The sequence below is a fragment of the Leptonotus elevatus genome, chromosome 11, assembly GCF_054856555.1.
Source record: "Leptonotus elevatus isolate MCC_2025b chromosome 11, RoL_Lele_1.0, whole genome shotgun sequence".
NCBI classification, from domain to species: Eukaryota; Metazoa; Chordata; class Actinopteri; order Syngnathiformes; family Syngnathidae; genus Leptonotus; species Leptonotus elevatus.
The window spans coordinates 3839266-3856306 of NC_141249.1; the positions used below are offsets into that span (position 1 = coordinate 3839266).

Sequence of the window (17041 nt, forward strand, 5' to 3'; positions counted from 1 at the left end):
CTACCATCTTGACCTAGAAATGCTGCCACCCAGTGCAAGGAGAAGACCGAGATGACTGGTAGCACATATGGGCTGTAACAATAATTTTTATTCATTTAATTTCATTTGTTCATTTATTTCAAGCAGCAATCAACATCAACAAGATATACATTTTCCTAAAACAATACTCACCTAAACTTTGTGAGTGCATGAATAATGTATCTGTTCCATTGTAAAGCATCTTTGAGTGTCTAGAAAAGTGCTATATAAATCAGATGCATTATTATTATTATTATTATTATTGTTATTATTTATTTTATTATTATTATTATTATTATTATTAACATTGCATCAAAAGCTCATACCAGCAATGGTAATGAAAACTAACAATACCAGACAAACCAGAAACAAAACAAAAGCACAACCAGCACATATCAATAATACTAAGACACAAGTATACCAACAATGGTAATAGATGATATGCCCTCAATGATAAAAATAAAATAAAAAAGCAGCAAGCACACACAATAAGATGGAATATTGATGTAAGTTTAAGACGCACTCTTCAAATACTGAAACCAAACCATATGTTTATACAACAGTTTGAATCTGTGAATGTTTTTGGCATTGCTTGTGCTGTAATGATTGTTTTGTTGCCGCCATGGATTTGGTACATCGATTTCACTATTGAAAATAATTTCTAGGTAGGGCCTGCATCTGTCATGGGACCTAATAATCATCATCAGTTATTACCCCCGAGTACATATTTGTACATTATTCTTCTGTCCTCAACTTTCCGTTTAACTATTATGATTTTTTTTGACTGACTTTCACCTGATCCCTACTCACTATCTCTATTCTGAATGTTAGAACGACTGTTGCCAACATTTTTAATACCACAAACGGTCTCAGGATCGATGAGTCTGCGACATTGTTACTCTTGGGAGCATAAGATAAAGCGGTTGAGTTTGTGTATACACATCCGGATGTGTTTAAATTCACAAAATTCAAAGGCTGAGACATCTATAATTAAAAATTAAAATGACTCATAACGAAGCTCAGATACACGAAGAATAACCCTGAATAAATAATTTATTTGTAGCCACACAGGCACATTTTAAAATAACTTACCTACTATATTTAGCGTTAAATCATTTTGTGGAATAATTACTTTGAGTTCCATTTTAGGAGTCTGTGTGTGAGCAAGTAGTTTTATGCCTTTCAGGACTAAGAATGTGGCAGGATATTAATAGCAGTTTCAAATTATTGCATTTTAATATTCCACTGTTGCATTGCATCTTTAGGATGAGGGTCTTATGCATTCATGGAAAAGAATCAGACAAGTCGAACCCTGGAGTGAGGGTGATGCCAGAAAGTACACATTTATTCACAGCTGCCTGTGCACACGTGTGATGCAGGTCCTATTTTCTTGTTTTTGTAATTTTTTTGTATTTCTAGGGGCTTCTCTCGCTGCAGGAGGTTTTCAAACTTCTTCTACTGACTGTGAGCAACAATCAGACAGAGAGTTAAGGAGTGCCAAGCAAAGAAACATTCTCTGACGAACATAGATACAAACTGTGTAGGAGTGGTGGTGAGATCTGAATTTAGATTTTACCCAAAACAGTAGTCTTCATTCTAACAACAAACTACAATATACCCAACTGCAGACAAGAAAATGTTATTTTTAACAAAAGGCAAAGAATTTTCTTGATAAACTCTGAAAACAGTTGGGTCGAAAGTAACCCAATTATGGATTTTTTTTTTTTTTAATGGACCGATCCATTTTATGGGTCAATATGACCCAACTTTCTGGGTTGTTTTATACAAAATGACCCAATTTTTTAACCCAAGTAAAGAATCCTACCAATATGTATGAGTTGTTTTACACTAAAAGACCCATTTCTTGACTCAAAGTTGGGTCAAATTGACCCAAATAGAGGATCGGTCCATTGTTTTACCCATAGCTGGGTTATTTTTGACCCAACTGTTTTTAGAGTGTAATATTTGGCTTTTAGCAGTTTTCTGTCAGCTCCTTTCTATACCAAGTAGTATTGTTCAATTTATTTAGCCATAGTATGTATTTTTGCAAGAGGGTCTTATAAACAAAAAACAAAAAAAACATTATTGACATCATTTCACTTTTCAGTGCATCTTAATTTGAGGTTGAAGTGCAGGGCCAGGAGGAACCTGAGGAATTTGGCAAGATATCAGGAACTTGAGGTCAACAGGCTCAAATCATGTTCAGAAGCAGGACTCGGGTGATGGCTGCAGGTTAAGAGCAGCACCCTCGCGGACGTGCTGCATGCCAGGAACCAGTGACAAGTACAGAAGCTCAGGAAAAAGAGCAAAATAATGACTGCTGCAGCTCAAAGCCTCGTACCTGGGGGGAAATTACTGCGATAGCTTAGGATCCTTTTGACAAGGGTGACAGCCTGACTGCTGGAAGAGGTGCCTAGCACAGCCAAAGCCACTCATCCACATATTGTGTCTTAATGGACCTCCAGCTGCATGGACAGGATAGAAGCAGAGGACTACAACATCTGCAGGAAACAGCAAAGTAGTCCATCTGATGATGTGCTTAGGCAGGGTGAAGCGTGCACCTTGTGCACCACTGCAAAATGGGTTCTCAGGCTCTGGCAACCCAAGAGGCACACTTGGCCTGGCTGGAGACAGAGACGGAGCTGGAACAGAAATGTAATTGGAGGGGAACATAAATACTGGTTTGACACATTGCATGCTTTCAACAACCCTTTAGTCTGTTGATGCGCTTAATTGCATATGTAGATGTGTAGCATGCTAGTAGCATTCAGATCAAGCTACAGTCAAAATAATTTTAGCCACCATATAACTTGATCCGGAAAATAATATGATAAGATATAACAGATACGTATTCAAATCTTGGAGACAATGAACAGTAGGGTTTATTACATATTAAACTAAACTTAAAAATCGACTGCACCACCGACATTGGAGGAGAAGGATTGTAAGAGAAAGTAAAGTCAGATTAATAGTTAAAAAACTGAATTAGCTAAGTGTAAAAAAATGTAGATGCACACACTCTTTCTCATTTCCTAACTCATACATACACATTCATGCACACACATACACATTCTGAGCATCCTCTGTGCACCAGGCTTTCCCTCCAGGGTTAGTTAGTGGTGCTTTTAAGTGCCGACATCAAAGAGGCCTGTATGGATGTATAAATGGACTGTGAGGCCGAAAAAAGTTTCACTTGACATGAGTTTGAGGCCCTAGTTAGACAAGGTTATGCATTAACTTAGTGACTTTTTCTTAACAATCTCTCTCTCTCTCTCTCTCTCTCTCTCTCTCTCTCTCTCTCTCTCTCTCTCTCTCGCTCTCTCTCTCTTTCTCTCTCTCTCTCTCTTTCTATCTCTCTCTGTTTTACAAACATACAAATTAATACAAACATATACACGATCATGTGCACATTAGCACAGTCAATATGTAACTAAGTAATTTACTTTTTTGTGTGTAGTTTTTAGTGTTGGTGAATGAGGGCAAATAGGTAATGCATCATAAGAGCTGTGGTTTGAAGAGCCTCACATGGTACTTCAATCACACTCTGATTAAGCCGGTAGGAGTACTATGTGTCATCATTGTAGCTCTTACCTTCTGTGATGCATTCTGACATGACAGAGGCTATTTTGCTCTCTTTTTGATAGCTAAAAGAGACACAATGTACCAACAGCTTCATTTACTGTGTCTGCTCTACTCAACTTTATTTATAGTGCACAAACAACCATACATACAGTAGCTGCTTACAAAGTGCTCTACAGCTACAACACATTTGTGCCTTTGAACCAGTCCTGGCAAACTTCTCACTCTCATCAATGTTTATTAGTTGCCTGATTTTACATGCAAGCCTTTCACTGATGATGATGCTTCATGTATGACAGCTCTATGAATGTAAAATGTTGTATGTTAGTCATTGGCATAGGGTGGGTTGCCAGAGTTCCCTGCTAACTTGTCTTGAGTGTGGTCCAGTGTAGTATTCAATCTTTATGAGCATTCACTATTTTAGGGACACTGTATTTCTCCTGCAATGTGAAAATGAACCAAATAAGTCAGAGTTGGCATGTTTAAAAAATAGTATTACATTGTTTTGTAGCATTACTTGTCACTCTGTCATTCTATACATATATATACACCGTATTTTAAGCACCTCGACTTGCACACTTCATCTCTATGGATCCAGACCCACCCACCAAATTTGATCCTTGATGGGATTTTTTATTTTATTCTGTAAAATCCAAAAAGTATTTTTTCAGAAAACTTATAATTGAATGGAAGAATTGGAGATCCATCAATTAAAAAAAAGAAGACACTGTGCTCTAAATTAGCAGTCCCAGAAATGCTTGCACCACAAATTGGTTTTACATAGATGTATTTTGACTTACTAGCAAAGCAAGATATGAAAGCCAATGATTAAATACCCAACTCCCCATCACACCAGTATGATAGCGGGAGCCATGCATTTGTTTTCTTCAGTGAGCCATTCACAGCTTGGGTAATTAAAAAAAAAAAAAACTAAAAATGTTTGTCTTTTAATTAAGTCAGTGTGAGAATACAAAGTCAACCACATTTGAAAGGCAATACTCACATTGTAGGGTTACTGCATGTTAAGTTATGTTAAGGGTGAGCCAATTAGCTACAAGACACCAAACGTGGCTTAGATGTTACTGAAAAGGAAATATGTGTCAAGACACTAGCACAAGAAACATTTTCTTACTGCCCTGTTCTCCTTGAGATACGGTATATTTTCATAGCAAGGTGGAAATCAGCCCAACGTGTATCAAGTACTGAAAATCTATACTGATAAACATGGCCTGCATAATTAACGAATGTACTGTATATGGAACTCATCTGTCCACAGCTCTTCTCATTTCTCGTTTAAACTGTGAACAGCAGGGGCCCAAGCGGCTCCATTGTATCTGGAGCTGGGCATCACTTCAGCCTATCATCTCTCCATAAAGCAGAGCGGGCGAGTTCTCTGTGCTCACATCAAAGAAGGTTTGTCTTACTCGGTTGGGTCTGACATTGTGCTGGGAGAGCAAATCCTTGGAGCAACCTCACTCGTTCTTATCTCCCCCTGCAGACTCTTACTGCTGCAACACAACTAGCGACTGAAAACACTAGTGCATGAAAGTGTAGCGAGCTCAAAATGTGCACAATCAAAACACACGCGCACACAAACACGCGCGCGCGCACACACGCACGCACGCACGCACACACACACACACACACACACACACACACACACACACACACACACACACACACACTCTGCCTCGAGCCCAAAGTTAGCGAGGAGAGGCTCCAGCAGACCCCCGACCCTGATTAATGAAGATAAGCAGCATAGTGAATGTATGTATGGGGGTTATCATATCTATGTATGGGTTGCTGGACTGGAATAATAAACCTGACATCAGTGACTCATTAACCCAGATTTGCCTGGTGAATGTATAGCCTCATGAACAGATTAGACAAACACTGACCTCTTTTGGTAGAATAGACATATTGCATTCTGAGAAATAACTACAGTAGGTGATAGAACTATCAAAATATCGAAACATAATTAGGGCTATGTCTTGGTGTCCTTGGAGAAGTGGTGGTCCAGCCAGCCTAGAAACCAAAAAGCAACAACAACAACAACTGTTCCTGTGATGACACCCTCTTTCCAAGAAAAATTAAGCTGATTTTGATTATTTTTACATAGCCTAAGTGAAAACATATGAAAACTTTCCACACTAATCACACCTGCCTAAATTATGAATATTTTGTTCGTTTCATGTGCAGTTTAAAAAACAACAGCTCAGTAGTGCCCCCACTAAAGTTTTAACGAAGCTGCCGTTCAAGCCGTTTGTAGTCCAAGACCTACAAAAAAAAGTATCTTGTATGCTAAATCTAATAGGAAGTTTGCCATTTGGAATTTTCTTTTAAATTTGGCCCGACATTTGACGCTTTAAATAAGTCACATATTAAAGAACACCTCCTAGAGATTTTATCTTGTCTTGAAACTGTGGGTGTTTCATCTAAAAATGTTCAAGGTGGAAAAGTAAATAAAGCTTTTTATATCTTTGAATGCTGTTGCCATGACGATAAGATGTTTGCCATGAAAAAAAATTCAGATTTTGATGGTCACACATCAATCAAGTCTGGGCAGAAAAACAAAAAAATTGTATGTTAAATGTGTACTGTGCCATTTTAAAAATGTCTAATTCCAATGTGCCAGTAGCCCAAACGTGCAAGTACCTCCTCGCAGCTCTAGCTTATTTGTCTTCTCTTTTTTTTTGAGCTGTCAAACAAATACATTTTTTAAATCAGATGAATCACATCTTAGAATTTGTATTAATCACGATTAATCAAAAAAAAATTCCCTGCCAAATTTAAAGAGCACCTGTTATGCGTTAATTTTTGACATTTAATTAATTAAAAAAATATATATCCACTGCACACGCTCATCCTCCTCTCTTTCTAATCAGTTAATCACTTGCATAATTTAACATTTAAAAAAGACATAGTTTTTACATGAACAAATATTCAGAATGTCATATGCAAACATTTATCATATGTTTTACTTTAATGCATGTAGTTATGTTTATTGCTCAAACAAAACCAGTGCTACATTTAACGTAACCATCCGCTGTCATTTTAAGGGTAACCTGCGGTCAAGATTAATAGTGTGATTAATCTGCATTAATTCATGATTAATGCAGTATTTTTTGTGATTAATTAATTAGTTAACACTTTAATTTTGACACCACTACTTTTTTTTTTTAAACAATGTTTTACTGATTGTGCGTATATTTTTATTGTCACAGTTCATTCATTCATTGTTCATTTATTTTAGGCACCAATCAAAATCAACAATTTATCAATTTCTCCATACAATACTCAACTAAATCTAGCCTGAAAAGGAGTGGGAGGAAAAACAACGTATTAAGTCCTCAACCCAATCTCATTAATATCAAAATTTAAAAACAAATTTAGCTACTTTGCTGCAAGCTTGCAGTAACCAACAGCGGTTTCCATGAATACTGAAAAACAGGTGTGTCTACAAACAGAACAAAAACAATGTGTTAAATAACTAACATGACATCAAAAGCTCATACCAGCAATGGTAATGAAAAGTAACAATACCAGCTTGGGTGAGAGACAAACCAGAAACAAAAGACAAAAGTATACCAACAATGGTGATAGATAATGTCCCCGCAATGATAAAAAAAAAAAAAGCAGCAAGCATACACTATCACAATAAGATGTAATATTGATGTAAGTTTAAGACGCACTCTTCAAATACTGAAACCAAACAATATGTTTATACAACAGTTGAATCTGTGGATGTTTTGGCATTGCATGTGTTGTACCTCTAAGCTGTTCCAAAGTTTGACATCATGCACAGACACACACAAACTTTTACAAATCAAATAACAGTCAGTGTTCATTCACAAATATCAGCTCTTTTCCATCAAATAAACTTTGTCCTGGGCTTGATTTCAACATCCCTCCCTCTTTTGGTTCCAAAAGTCAACACGCAACCCAGACTAAGCACAAACACAGGGGAACAAACTTCACTTTCACCTGAGCTTCGTCTTGCTGCTGCAGTAGGATCCTCTGCTATGATGCATAAATCCACTGGCATGTTACTGCAGTTAGCTCTGCTTTTAATTCAGATGCTGTGTCTGAATGGTGAGGGGTTATCTCTGGTGCCCACCAAACTTGCTCCAGTTCCCTGCAATGACAAACCTGTGGAGAAGCTGTCTCGTCTGGCTCTCACTTACATCAACGAGGATCGTGCGGAAGGTTATAAGTTTGCCCTCAATCGCATCGCCAATGTCCACCTACACGCTCAGGTGAGTGCGGACAAATGTTTGAAAAGAAAACTTGCCTGAAGCTCATTTTAAGGATGTTTCAGTGGGTGTTTTTTTTTTTTTTTAAACAATTACCTTGTTTGGTGTCAGATATCTTTAGGAAAGTGTATATACTGTAAACATAGATTTCAAAAAATAAAAATCAGAAATACAATATGGTAATGCAAAAGATGCTCTTGAAAAAAATTGAATGCCAACATACTGTAGATGAAAAGTGCACTGTCAGGCTGGTTAATTAATCATAGTATAGCATGCAGTAGCTCCCCCACTTACAACAGCAAAAGGAATGGGGTAATCTGCTTCATTGTTGAGGAAGTTTCAGAAGAAGCTATGACATCATTGTTTTTCTGTCAAAGATCTTGTGGAAAAAAATCCCCAGATGTTTTGGCACATATGTATTAATTCCAAGCTATATTTTAATAATTGTAATAATTTTAATATTTTTTTATAATTTTTTATAATTTTTTATAATTTTTATAACTTTAATAATTCTAATAATTTTACTAATTTTACTAATTTTACTAATTTTAATATTTTTTAGAATTTTTAGAATTTTTAGAATTTTTAGAATTTTTAGAATTTTTAGAATTTTTAGAATTTTTAGAATTTTAATAATTTTAATAATTTTAATAATTTTAATAATTTTAATAATTTTATTTTAATTAGTAATTGTGCAAACCTTGATTACATAAATGCTGAATGATGATTACAGAAGACTTATACAGTGCTGCCATTCTGCCAATCAGCCTGTGTAATGTTTGCATGTCCTCTCTTCCCTTTCCTTGTGTTTATCTTGTGCATGTCAGGGCCCAGCAGGCAATGTGTATTACCTGGACCTGGATGTCCTGGAAACCAAGTGTCACATAGGGAGTCCGAAACCATGGAAACGCTGTGATGTCAGGCCATTCATGGAAACAGTAAGAGACACACATATACTGTACAAATAAACTGTGCACTTTGACTAGCCTTATGAGCACCCGAGAGGTAAATATTATTCACAGGCTGCAAAATTAAGCTCAATTTTGCAATCTAATGAGATCTACTAGAGGAGTTGACAGCAAATCTTTATTTTAAAATCCAATAGCCATTAACTATAACACAATAGTTAATAAGGAACTGCTCATACAGCTTTTTGGTTAGACATGAGTAGATTATATAAATGTGCATCAAGTGTCCAGTCTAATTGTTAAAATAACTTGTCAATTCTCTTTCTCCATTTTTGTTTTCAGCAAATTTCTGGTAACTGCAACACCACGATCCTTCACACACCGGAAGGTTACTCCTACTTGTACAGTTACGACTGCACACTTGTGCCAGGTACTGTAAACATATTCATCAATAAGTTGTTTCCGATTCAGATTCAGATTCCGATATTGTGCTGCAGATTCTCAATTGCAACGAGTCTGTATGACTAAACATTTTAAGTGTTGATAACATACAAATACAAAATACAAACGTATGTCTATTTGTAGTAAATAACTAAAATATTTTGCCCTGAGTACTTCAGCTATATGCGACATGTTTGCAGCAATACATGTTAAAATAAAATAAAATAAATTTAAAATTTGATTAGTAACTAATTACGCTGTTTTTCATGCAGACCCTGCGGAGAAGCTGCAACAGACATGTCCAACCTGCCCCATCCTACTTCCTGTTGACAGTCAACAAGCTGTGCTGGCTGTTCAGGTCGCGCTGGCATCCTATAAGAGGCAGTCCACTCTGGGCGCAGGCCTCGGAGTGAAGCGGATCACCAGAGCTGCGGAACAAGTGGGTAATTTATGCACTTTTTTGTTTGTGAGAGACAAATCTCTATATATTCTTTCTATATTAGATTATTATACCTACTATTTTGCAGCACACCCTCAGTCCTGCAACACTTTCTCTGTCTGTTAAAATGCCCCCCCCCCCCCCACACACACATACACACATGTTCTCACTGAATGAATTCTGTATTTCAGACTGTGCCAGTGAAAGCCAGATATGTGGAATATACAGTCCAAGAGTGTCCAGAGGGAGTGACAGAAAAAGGCACCTGCCAGCGGTTGACACCCGCTTCAGACACTGAGGTTTGCAACGAGTGAATTTCTTCTTCTGCTCCACAAGCAGGCCCACATATAAAAAAAATGTTTTAAACACACACACATTTGGACAAATAAACTCTATACCATTAATAGATGTCTGGTACCCTAAGCAGCAAAGTAAATAACACCCTTTACCACTATATGCGGAAATACATATTTGCCACTTACTGTAAGTAAAAGTATTGCAAGTATTCAGTGGCTGAGCTACATAGGGGCTAATGGTGGCCATGGTCACTATTGGCCACCTCCATGTCCAAGGGAAGATTTTGACAAGCGGGATTCTGTGCACATATTTATTTTTTTTTTTTTTTTTTTTTTTTTTTTTTTTTTTTTTTTTTCCTTAAGAGCTCAGTATTGTTCATTCGGAAATGTCATCATCATTGCTCTTTTTTTTTTTTTTTTTTTTTTTTTTTTTTTTTTTTTTTAAATATATATATATATATATATATATATACACATATATACATACATATATACATATATACATACATACATACATACTTTTTTTTTTTTTTTTTGTGTGTGTGGGTGAGTATGTGTGTGTGCGTGCGTGCGTGCGTGTGTTTGTTAGCTCACCAGAAAACCTATTAGAAAAAAAAATCTTATACCGTTCACCTAAATCGAACACCAGGAGACCCGAGGGGACCGAAGAAAACCAAGGAAGGTGAAATCCAGCACCGACCAGACACCCCCCACCAGAACTCCTCCCCAGCCCAAGAAACATCCAGACCCCAACAAAATCCAAAAAACATAAAGTCAGGGAGGCCTCAAGAGACCAACGGAGAGACCGAGAAAAGGAAGGAAGGACAGACGAAGCCGCGTGAGATCCGAGACACCAGCCTCCACCGATTCAATAACCTGAGGAGGAAACAGATTGTGTCTGAGTTTCGGTAGATGCTGGTGTGGTGGATCTGGCATGCATGAAAATCTCCACCAAAGAGGGGAGCCGTCGACCCCCGCCGGAACAGAGCAAGCGCAACACCTCAGGGCCCCCCAGGCCGCGGCCGCGCCAAAGGACGACCCCCGGGCCCCACCAGGGCCACCGGCCGGAGAGCAAACCCAGGAGCAGGAGCGCCCCCCGCCCCAACACGGCCCGCGCCCCCGGCCCAACGCAGCAGGACGGGGCACTGCAGGCCCACCAGGCACCCCACCGGCCCCCAACCCCCGCCCCCCCACCACCCCCCGCCCCCCATCCACCCCCCGCCACCCACCCCAACCCAGCCCCAGCCGCCCCCATGCCCCCAATCCCCCAGACACCCCCCACCCCCAGCACCCCCCCACCCCGCAACCCCCACCACCGCCCCCCCCCCAACAAAGCCGCCCCCCCCTCCCGACCCCACCCCGACCAACCGGCAGCCCCCCAACCCCCGACCCCCAGCCCCCGGGGACCACCCGCACCCAGGCACCGGCGCCGAAGAGGGGCCGGACAGCGGAGCGGAGAGGGCAGCCGCGCCCACCCCACCCCCCGCCGTGTGGAAGGACGGAACACCGGGGGCAGAAGGGGGAGATGGGGGCACCGGAGGGCGACCGACACCCCCGAACCCCAGGCCCAGCGGGGGAAGGCCCCGGTCGTCACCCCAGCGTTCTTTGTGAAAATTAACCCCTGTTACTGAGTCCGCCAGCTCGCGGACTGGCGAACTCTACCCCTAAACCGTGAATGTGACCCCACCCAGTGTATATACAAGTGTGTGTGTGTGGTGCATTAAAATTAGGAGCAGGTGAACCGGAGCCGATGGAAATGATATTCCCACGCTCCGATCCACCCGCCACCCAAGCATGTTGCTGAGTGTATGTGGTGCATTAAAAAAAATAGATAGGGCGGGGGGGGGGGGGGGTGGCGACACGGACAGGGGACCGCAGCACTGCTCTATACTGCGGCCCCCAACCGATGGCACCCCCACAAGCCCCCAAGCCCCCCCCCCCACCCACAAGTTGTGTGGTGTATTAAAATTGGAGGGGAGTTGTAGGGTGAAGACGGTGTTTCCACCCTACCCCACCCCCCAAAGTGTGTTATGTGCCCTATATGTCTATAAAAGTGTATTGTGCAAACCTAGTGTAGTGAGTTAAGAGGTGTGACCAGCGGGGCCCCCCCCAACCGGGCGGGGGCAGGAGGCGCACCGGCCCACCAAGCCCCCACCCACCCCACCAGGACCCCGGCGGGCATATGGGACCCGTCCGGCGGGGCGATAGGGCTCGCCCCCCGGATACTGGGTCCCGCCCGAGGTGTCAGGACGCCCACCGGAGCGGGGCGGGCACGACACCAAACCCCAGCCACCCCCGCCGGCCCCCATAGCACCGAGACCCGGGCCATGGATGGAGCCCCCGGCCCAGGGGAGGGGAAGGAAGGCGTACCGGGGAAGGGGAAGGGAGGAGGGAAGGGGACGACAAGAAGGGCAGGGGGCAGCGGCAGGGACGCAAGGAGAGGGGGAGAGGAGGAGGAAGGGCGACGAGGGAAGGGCATATTTAAATAGTTCCACCTTACTGCTGTTTTCTATTATGCTTAAAGCTGCAATATGGAACTTTCCCCCCAAAAAATAACTTTACAGTAAGCTTTTTATTTGACCATTTATGACTGAAATGTCTTCTAATTAGTAAATTAACACCTTAGCTGTTCAAAATGTGTACTCTTGCAAGCCTTTGGCCAATAGTTTTCAGACTGGAATCGGGTTAGAATTGCCCGCGCCCTGTCTGCGGATGTGACGTAATGTGCGTGGTATGTATGTGAAAAACGGTATGTGCAGTTTCATTTTTCGTCAGCAGGTGGCAGTAGCAATTCGAAATGGAATATTCTACGTCCAGTAGCTTTAAGCAATCGTTAAAAAACAAACAAACTGTAATTTGTCATGCCTTGGTGAGTCATTGTGACGCAATGGCCACCCCGCTGAAAAATTCTAGCTCTACCATGTATTATTTTCAAAAAGAAGCCCTATTATGAATTTTGCCCTCAACAACAGCATTTTAGTGTCTACAATCTGTTATTCTAAAGCTAATGTTATGCTTTGCCCATAGACTGCAGGCTTTTGCACAGCATCTGTACATGGAGACCTGCATGCCCATCCAGATGTTCAAGTGTCCTGCGAGATATTCAAAACAAAGGTACAGAAGCAGACATTTTTCAGCGCATTCTAAAGGGAATCAGATTGAGTTTGTGTGTGTGCGTGCGTGCGTCCGTGCGAGCGTGCGTGTGCGTGCGAGCGTGCGTGCGTGTTGTGCTAGTTGTGCTGAACTAGAATTGCTTAACTCATTTGCTCCCAAAAACTTATAAATATGTTCTATTTTAAATATTACCATGCTCCCAAAGATGTATTTATATGTTTTTTATGCTATAGGCTTTGATGCAGCCTCTGAACTGAAAAGAATGGTTGAAGCAATGCTAGTTGTTTAGAAAAAACGGCCAGCAGGTGGCAGCAGAGTAAAAGAGATCAACCAGGGCCATGTTGTAAAAAGCTCTTTACCCTCACTGTTTTAAACAGAATGTGAATAATGATGAAACTTATATTATATTCTAATGCTAATTGCTGCAAAACGGAAACAGATTTAAAAAAAAAAATACTTTTTTCCTGATGAAAGAAGAGACTCTAATCTTTCTTTTGTTAGGTGCCATGTTTTTATAGCAATAGAACACAATATTCTGCGAGCCTTGCAAAATCAGTCAATATCCAATAAAACAGCCGGGAGCAAAGGGGGTTGCTTCAGTGAAAATGGCTGGGAGGGAATGAGTTAACTTGGCATTGCAAATCATGCAGTTAGGACACTGACTCCCATCACTCAACTCAACTCCTTATTTATAAAGCACTTTAAAACAACCACTGAGGTTTTCTTAAGATGGAATCCAGGTGCAGGAGACACTATGAAAACAGCAGAGGCCCCAGAATTGAACCCTGTCCTGTTATTCATGTGAATTCATGTTACACATATTTATCCGACCACTTTATTTTTTTCGCTCTACAGTTAGTATGAAGTGATTACATTAATAAAGAAATCACATGCGTGCTGGGAGTCAGGTGTGTGTCTTGACCTCCACCGAACCCTTGAGACTGACTCACTGAAACCCTTGGATTTGCTGCTCCACTGCTCTAGGTACTTCTTTACGTACAGTACACTGGACCTCCACATACTCGGTTCAATTGGAACCTAGTAAGCCACTACTGGATACAACTTGTGGCAATGCAGTTTCAGAATCAGATCAAGATTGTCATTTTATTTTATTTTAATACAGTATACTCCACTCAATTTCTTGTGCTCTTTCTTGGTGCTGGATCTCCTATAACTATGCATGCAGGTGTAGCTATTGCTGAGTGTAATTGAATTGTGTGTATTTCATTGTTGATTAAAGACTGAATAGTTTTTCATTACACTGTAAAGTACTCAAACTAATTCACCTGTACATGTGAAGCAATACTGCAATACCATATGACATACCAAGTTTACAAATATCAGTGTGACGTGAGCTGGTCTTTCCCTTCCTCAGAATGTGGATGTCCTTCGCCCACTGCAGCCACAAGGTCACGACATTCCCTTACAGCCTGACATCCCGACACTGCCTCCATTCTTCTATCCAGGAAAAAAGCAGCAACCTGCTCATTCTGACCCCACACCACTCCCGGATCCCCAACCTACACCATCTGACCCCACACAAATGACCCCTGGTCCGGTGGACCCTTCATTTAATCCCCCAATCATGCTCTCCTCATCTTCCAGTGAGTCTGATGAAGATCTTTTAGATTGGCAGCCATCATTAAATGGTTCATTTGACTCATCATCCTCTGAAGAGGTAGGAAGCATTCTGGCTTTACGCCCACCATTGGACTTTCACTATAAGAGGCACGACCGCAAGAAACGGCAGGCCTTGCCGGAAAGTTTGCCATCCCACAAACCAACATTCCTGTCTGATTTCCCAAGTGGACCATCGCCTTTCCGTTCCTGCCCTGGTCCTGCACGATACACCACAGTTTAAAGGGCCATTTGTTTGTGCGCTGTGCATTTGGGTGAGGATGGCTGACAGAGTAAATGCTCTGCTCTGTGACATCACTTATCCGCGCAAACAGCTTGTACTAATAAGAGGGCTAATTTCAATGGACAATTAAACTTACTCACAGTGGGTGCTTAAAGCTAGACATCATGTATTAAAAATCAATTCAAATGTATGGAGAATTTTAAGTACTTGAGATATAAAAGTTTGGATTTGAGTGCAAAATTCATTCAAATTACTGCTGTATAAAAAGGTACATAGTGTGCATTTAGTAAAAAAAGAAAAACAAAACACAAAGTGCAGCATATCTTACTACTTATAAAGGTGTGACCAGGAATATATAAATCTATTTAGTGTGACATGCCGCACACGTTTTTTTTTAAAATTCTTTATGAATATAAACCACCTTACTCAAAAAAGCTTTACATCACGTCCAGTGAGGTTCAAGTGTTGTAGCAGTAGCCCCTTTTGTGATGCTCCCCTGTGTGAAAGGTACTGACAGGCCAGGGAACGGGGTGTTGGCATTGACTCACATATTTTCTGGTTCCCAAAGTAGTAAGAGAAGCCAGGGTCAACTGTGTAAAAGGGAAAACTCGATCCTTTATACTGAAAGCAATTGTTAATTGCAGACACTGGTGTCGAAAAATAAAATATGTCATTATCTGTTTGGAGGAAATTGTGTCTGCAGTGTAAGCACACACACCAAGAGGACGTCCGACTTCAGTGAGTGAAGGAAGGCACAAGATGATAAAAGCCGGTTCGACTCTTATGTCTCTGATGTCACAGTTTTGTGTAAAGTGTTCGAAAAGGGTCTAGTGTCAAAGGGCATTATGTAAATTAACTATCAGTCTTTGGTACAGCAGAAACCTTGCCAGAAACGAAAGACCATAAAATCTCAATTCCACATGTATTTATTTAATTCTTGATTACTCTTTTGGACTTCCATAGCATGAGGCAATAAGGAAAATGCTAAGGGTGGCCTCCGGGGGGCACCTTCGATCTAAATATGTTACTGTATTAATTATCTAATATTTTAGATCTTAAAATGGAAAAACTAATAGATTCAAATGTAAAAAGCAATGCCCAATATGTATTGCTACAAATATCTCATAACTACCAACACTCGGTCTTCCAATAGATTGGGAGGCCACCAAATGTATTGATCTCTGTGCAAATGTATTGATGTGACCCTAGAGAACATTGTGGACATGTCATAACGACCTACTGTAAGAATTGAAGAGGTTTACTAAAAATATATAGTTTTGTGTTTTTCTAGCTGTCATGGAGTAGTTGTTGTCGAAAGTAAACCAGCTCAAATGGTATTTGCATTGACCTAAAGTCTGCATTTATTACAGTATTTGTGTATTTACATATATGACCAACTAACATATTTGTTGGAATTCTCGTTTTTGTTTTTAATAGTAAATCAAAATGCTATTTCCTTTTATCTTTATATATGATACGTTTTATTAGTTTCAGTATTTGTGTATTTACATATATGACCAACTAACATATTTGTTGGAATTCTCGTTTTTGTTTTTAATAGTAAATCAAAATGTTATTTCCTTTTATCTTTATATATGATACGTTTTATTAGTTTAAGTTTATAAAGCCTAGTTATAAAGGCATAAAATTGTTTAAACTATGTTAATTGTTTCATAAATCTGTGTAGCCCGAGTTAAGCCTTACCATCATTTTATTTTATGTTCTGAATGTAAATCACTTTATATGCATAGAGAATGAGGCGCACAGTGCAGACGGAATATTTATTTATTTATTTATGTATTCATTTATTTACTAGTTTTTACATTCTGTTTTACACTGCTGCGATTTGGAAAATCTACAAACAATCACATTAATTGCCGAAAAATGTCATTTACTCCCAATGATTTCCATATATTTCCAGTCTTTCACCTGGAAATTTTCCAGAGCTGAACATTTCCGCGCACGTAATGAAATGTACTGACTTTCCGGTTCCACCGAGTCGCTGTTTGTATGCACTTAGTGTGTTGCAGGGGGCGGCAGAAGTCTATACGTTTTTACATTGACGTCTCACGCTGACATTTAGCCAGGGGTTTAGTTTGGTCAATGTAGACATTTGGCATATTTTATGAAGG

The 17041-nt window shown here is 40.3% G+C and overlaps 1 protein-coding gene across 1 annotated transcript; it reads left to right on the plus strand.

The window, feature by feature from the left end:
• Nucleotides 1–7545: 7545 nt before the first annotated feature.
• LOC147165535 (fetuin-B) lies at nt 7546–15591 on the plus strand. Its single transcript, XM_086090248.1, has 7 exons — nt 7546–7853; nt 8678–8788; nt 9101–9188; nt 9472–9638; nt 9830–9937; nt 12962–13048; nt 14424–15591. The coding sequence occupies exons 1-7, from the start codon at nt 7620–7622 to the stop codon at nt 14907–14909; spliced, it is 1281 nt and encodes a 426-aa protein (XP_085946374.1). The 5' UTR covers nt 7546–7619; the 3' UTR covers nt 14910–15591.
• Nucleotides 15592–17041: the final 1450 nt, after the last annotated feature.

Coding starts and splice junctions, on each gene's coding strand:
- LOC147165535 (XM_086090248.1), top strand. CDS start 7,620: ATGATGCATAAATCCACTGGCATGTTACTGCAGTTAGCTCTGCTTTTA. Junction 9,189..9,471: donor CGACTGCACACTTGTGCCAG/GTACTGTAAACA, acceptor TTTTTCATGCAG/ACCCTGCGGAGAAGCTGCAA. Junction 9,938..12,961: donor CACCCGCTTCAGACACTGAG/GTTTGCAACGAG, acceptor CTTTGCCCATAG/ACTGCAGGCTTTTGCACAGC.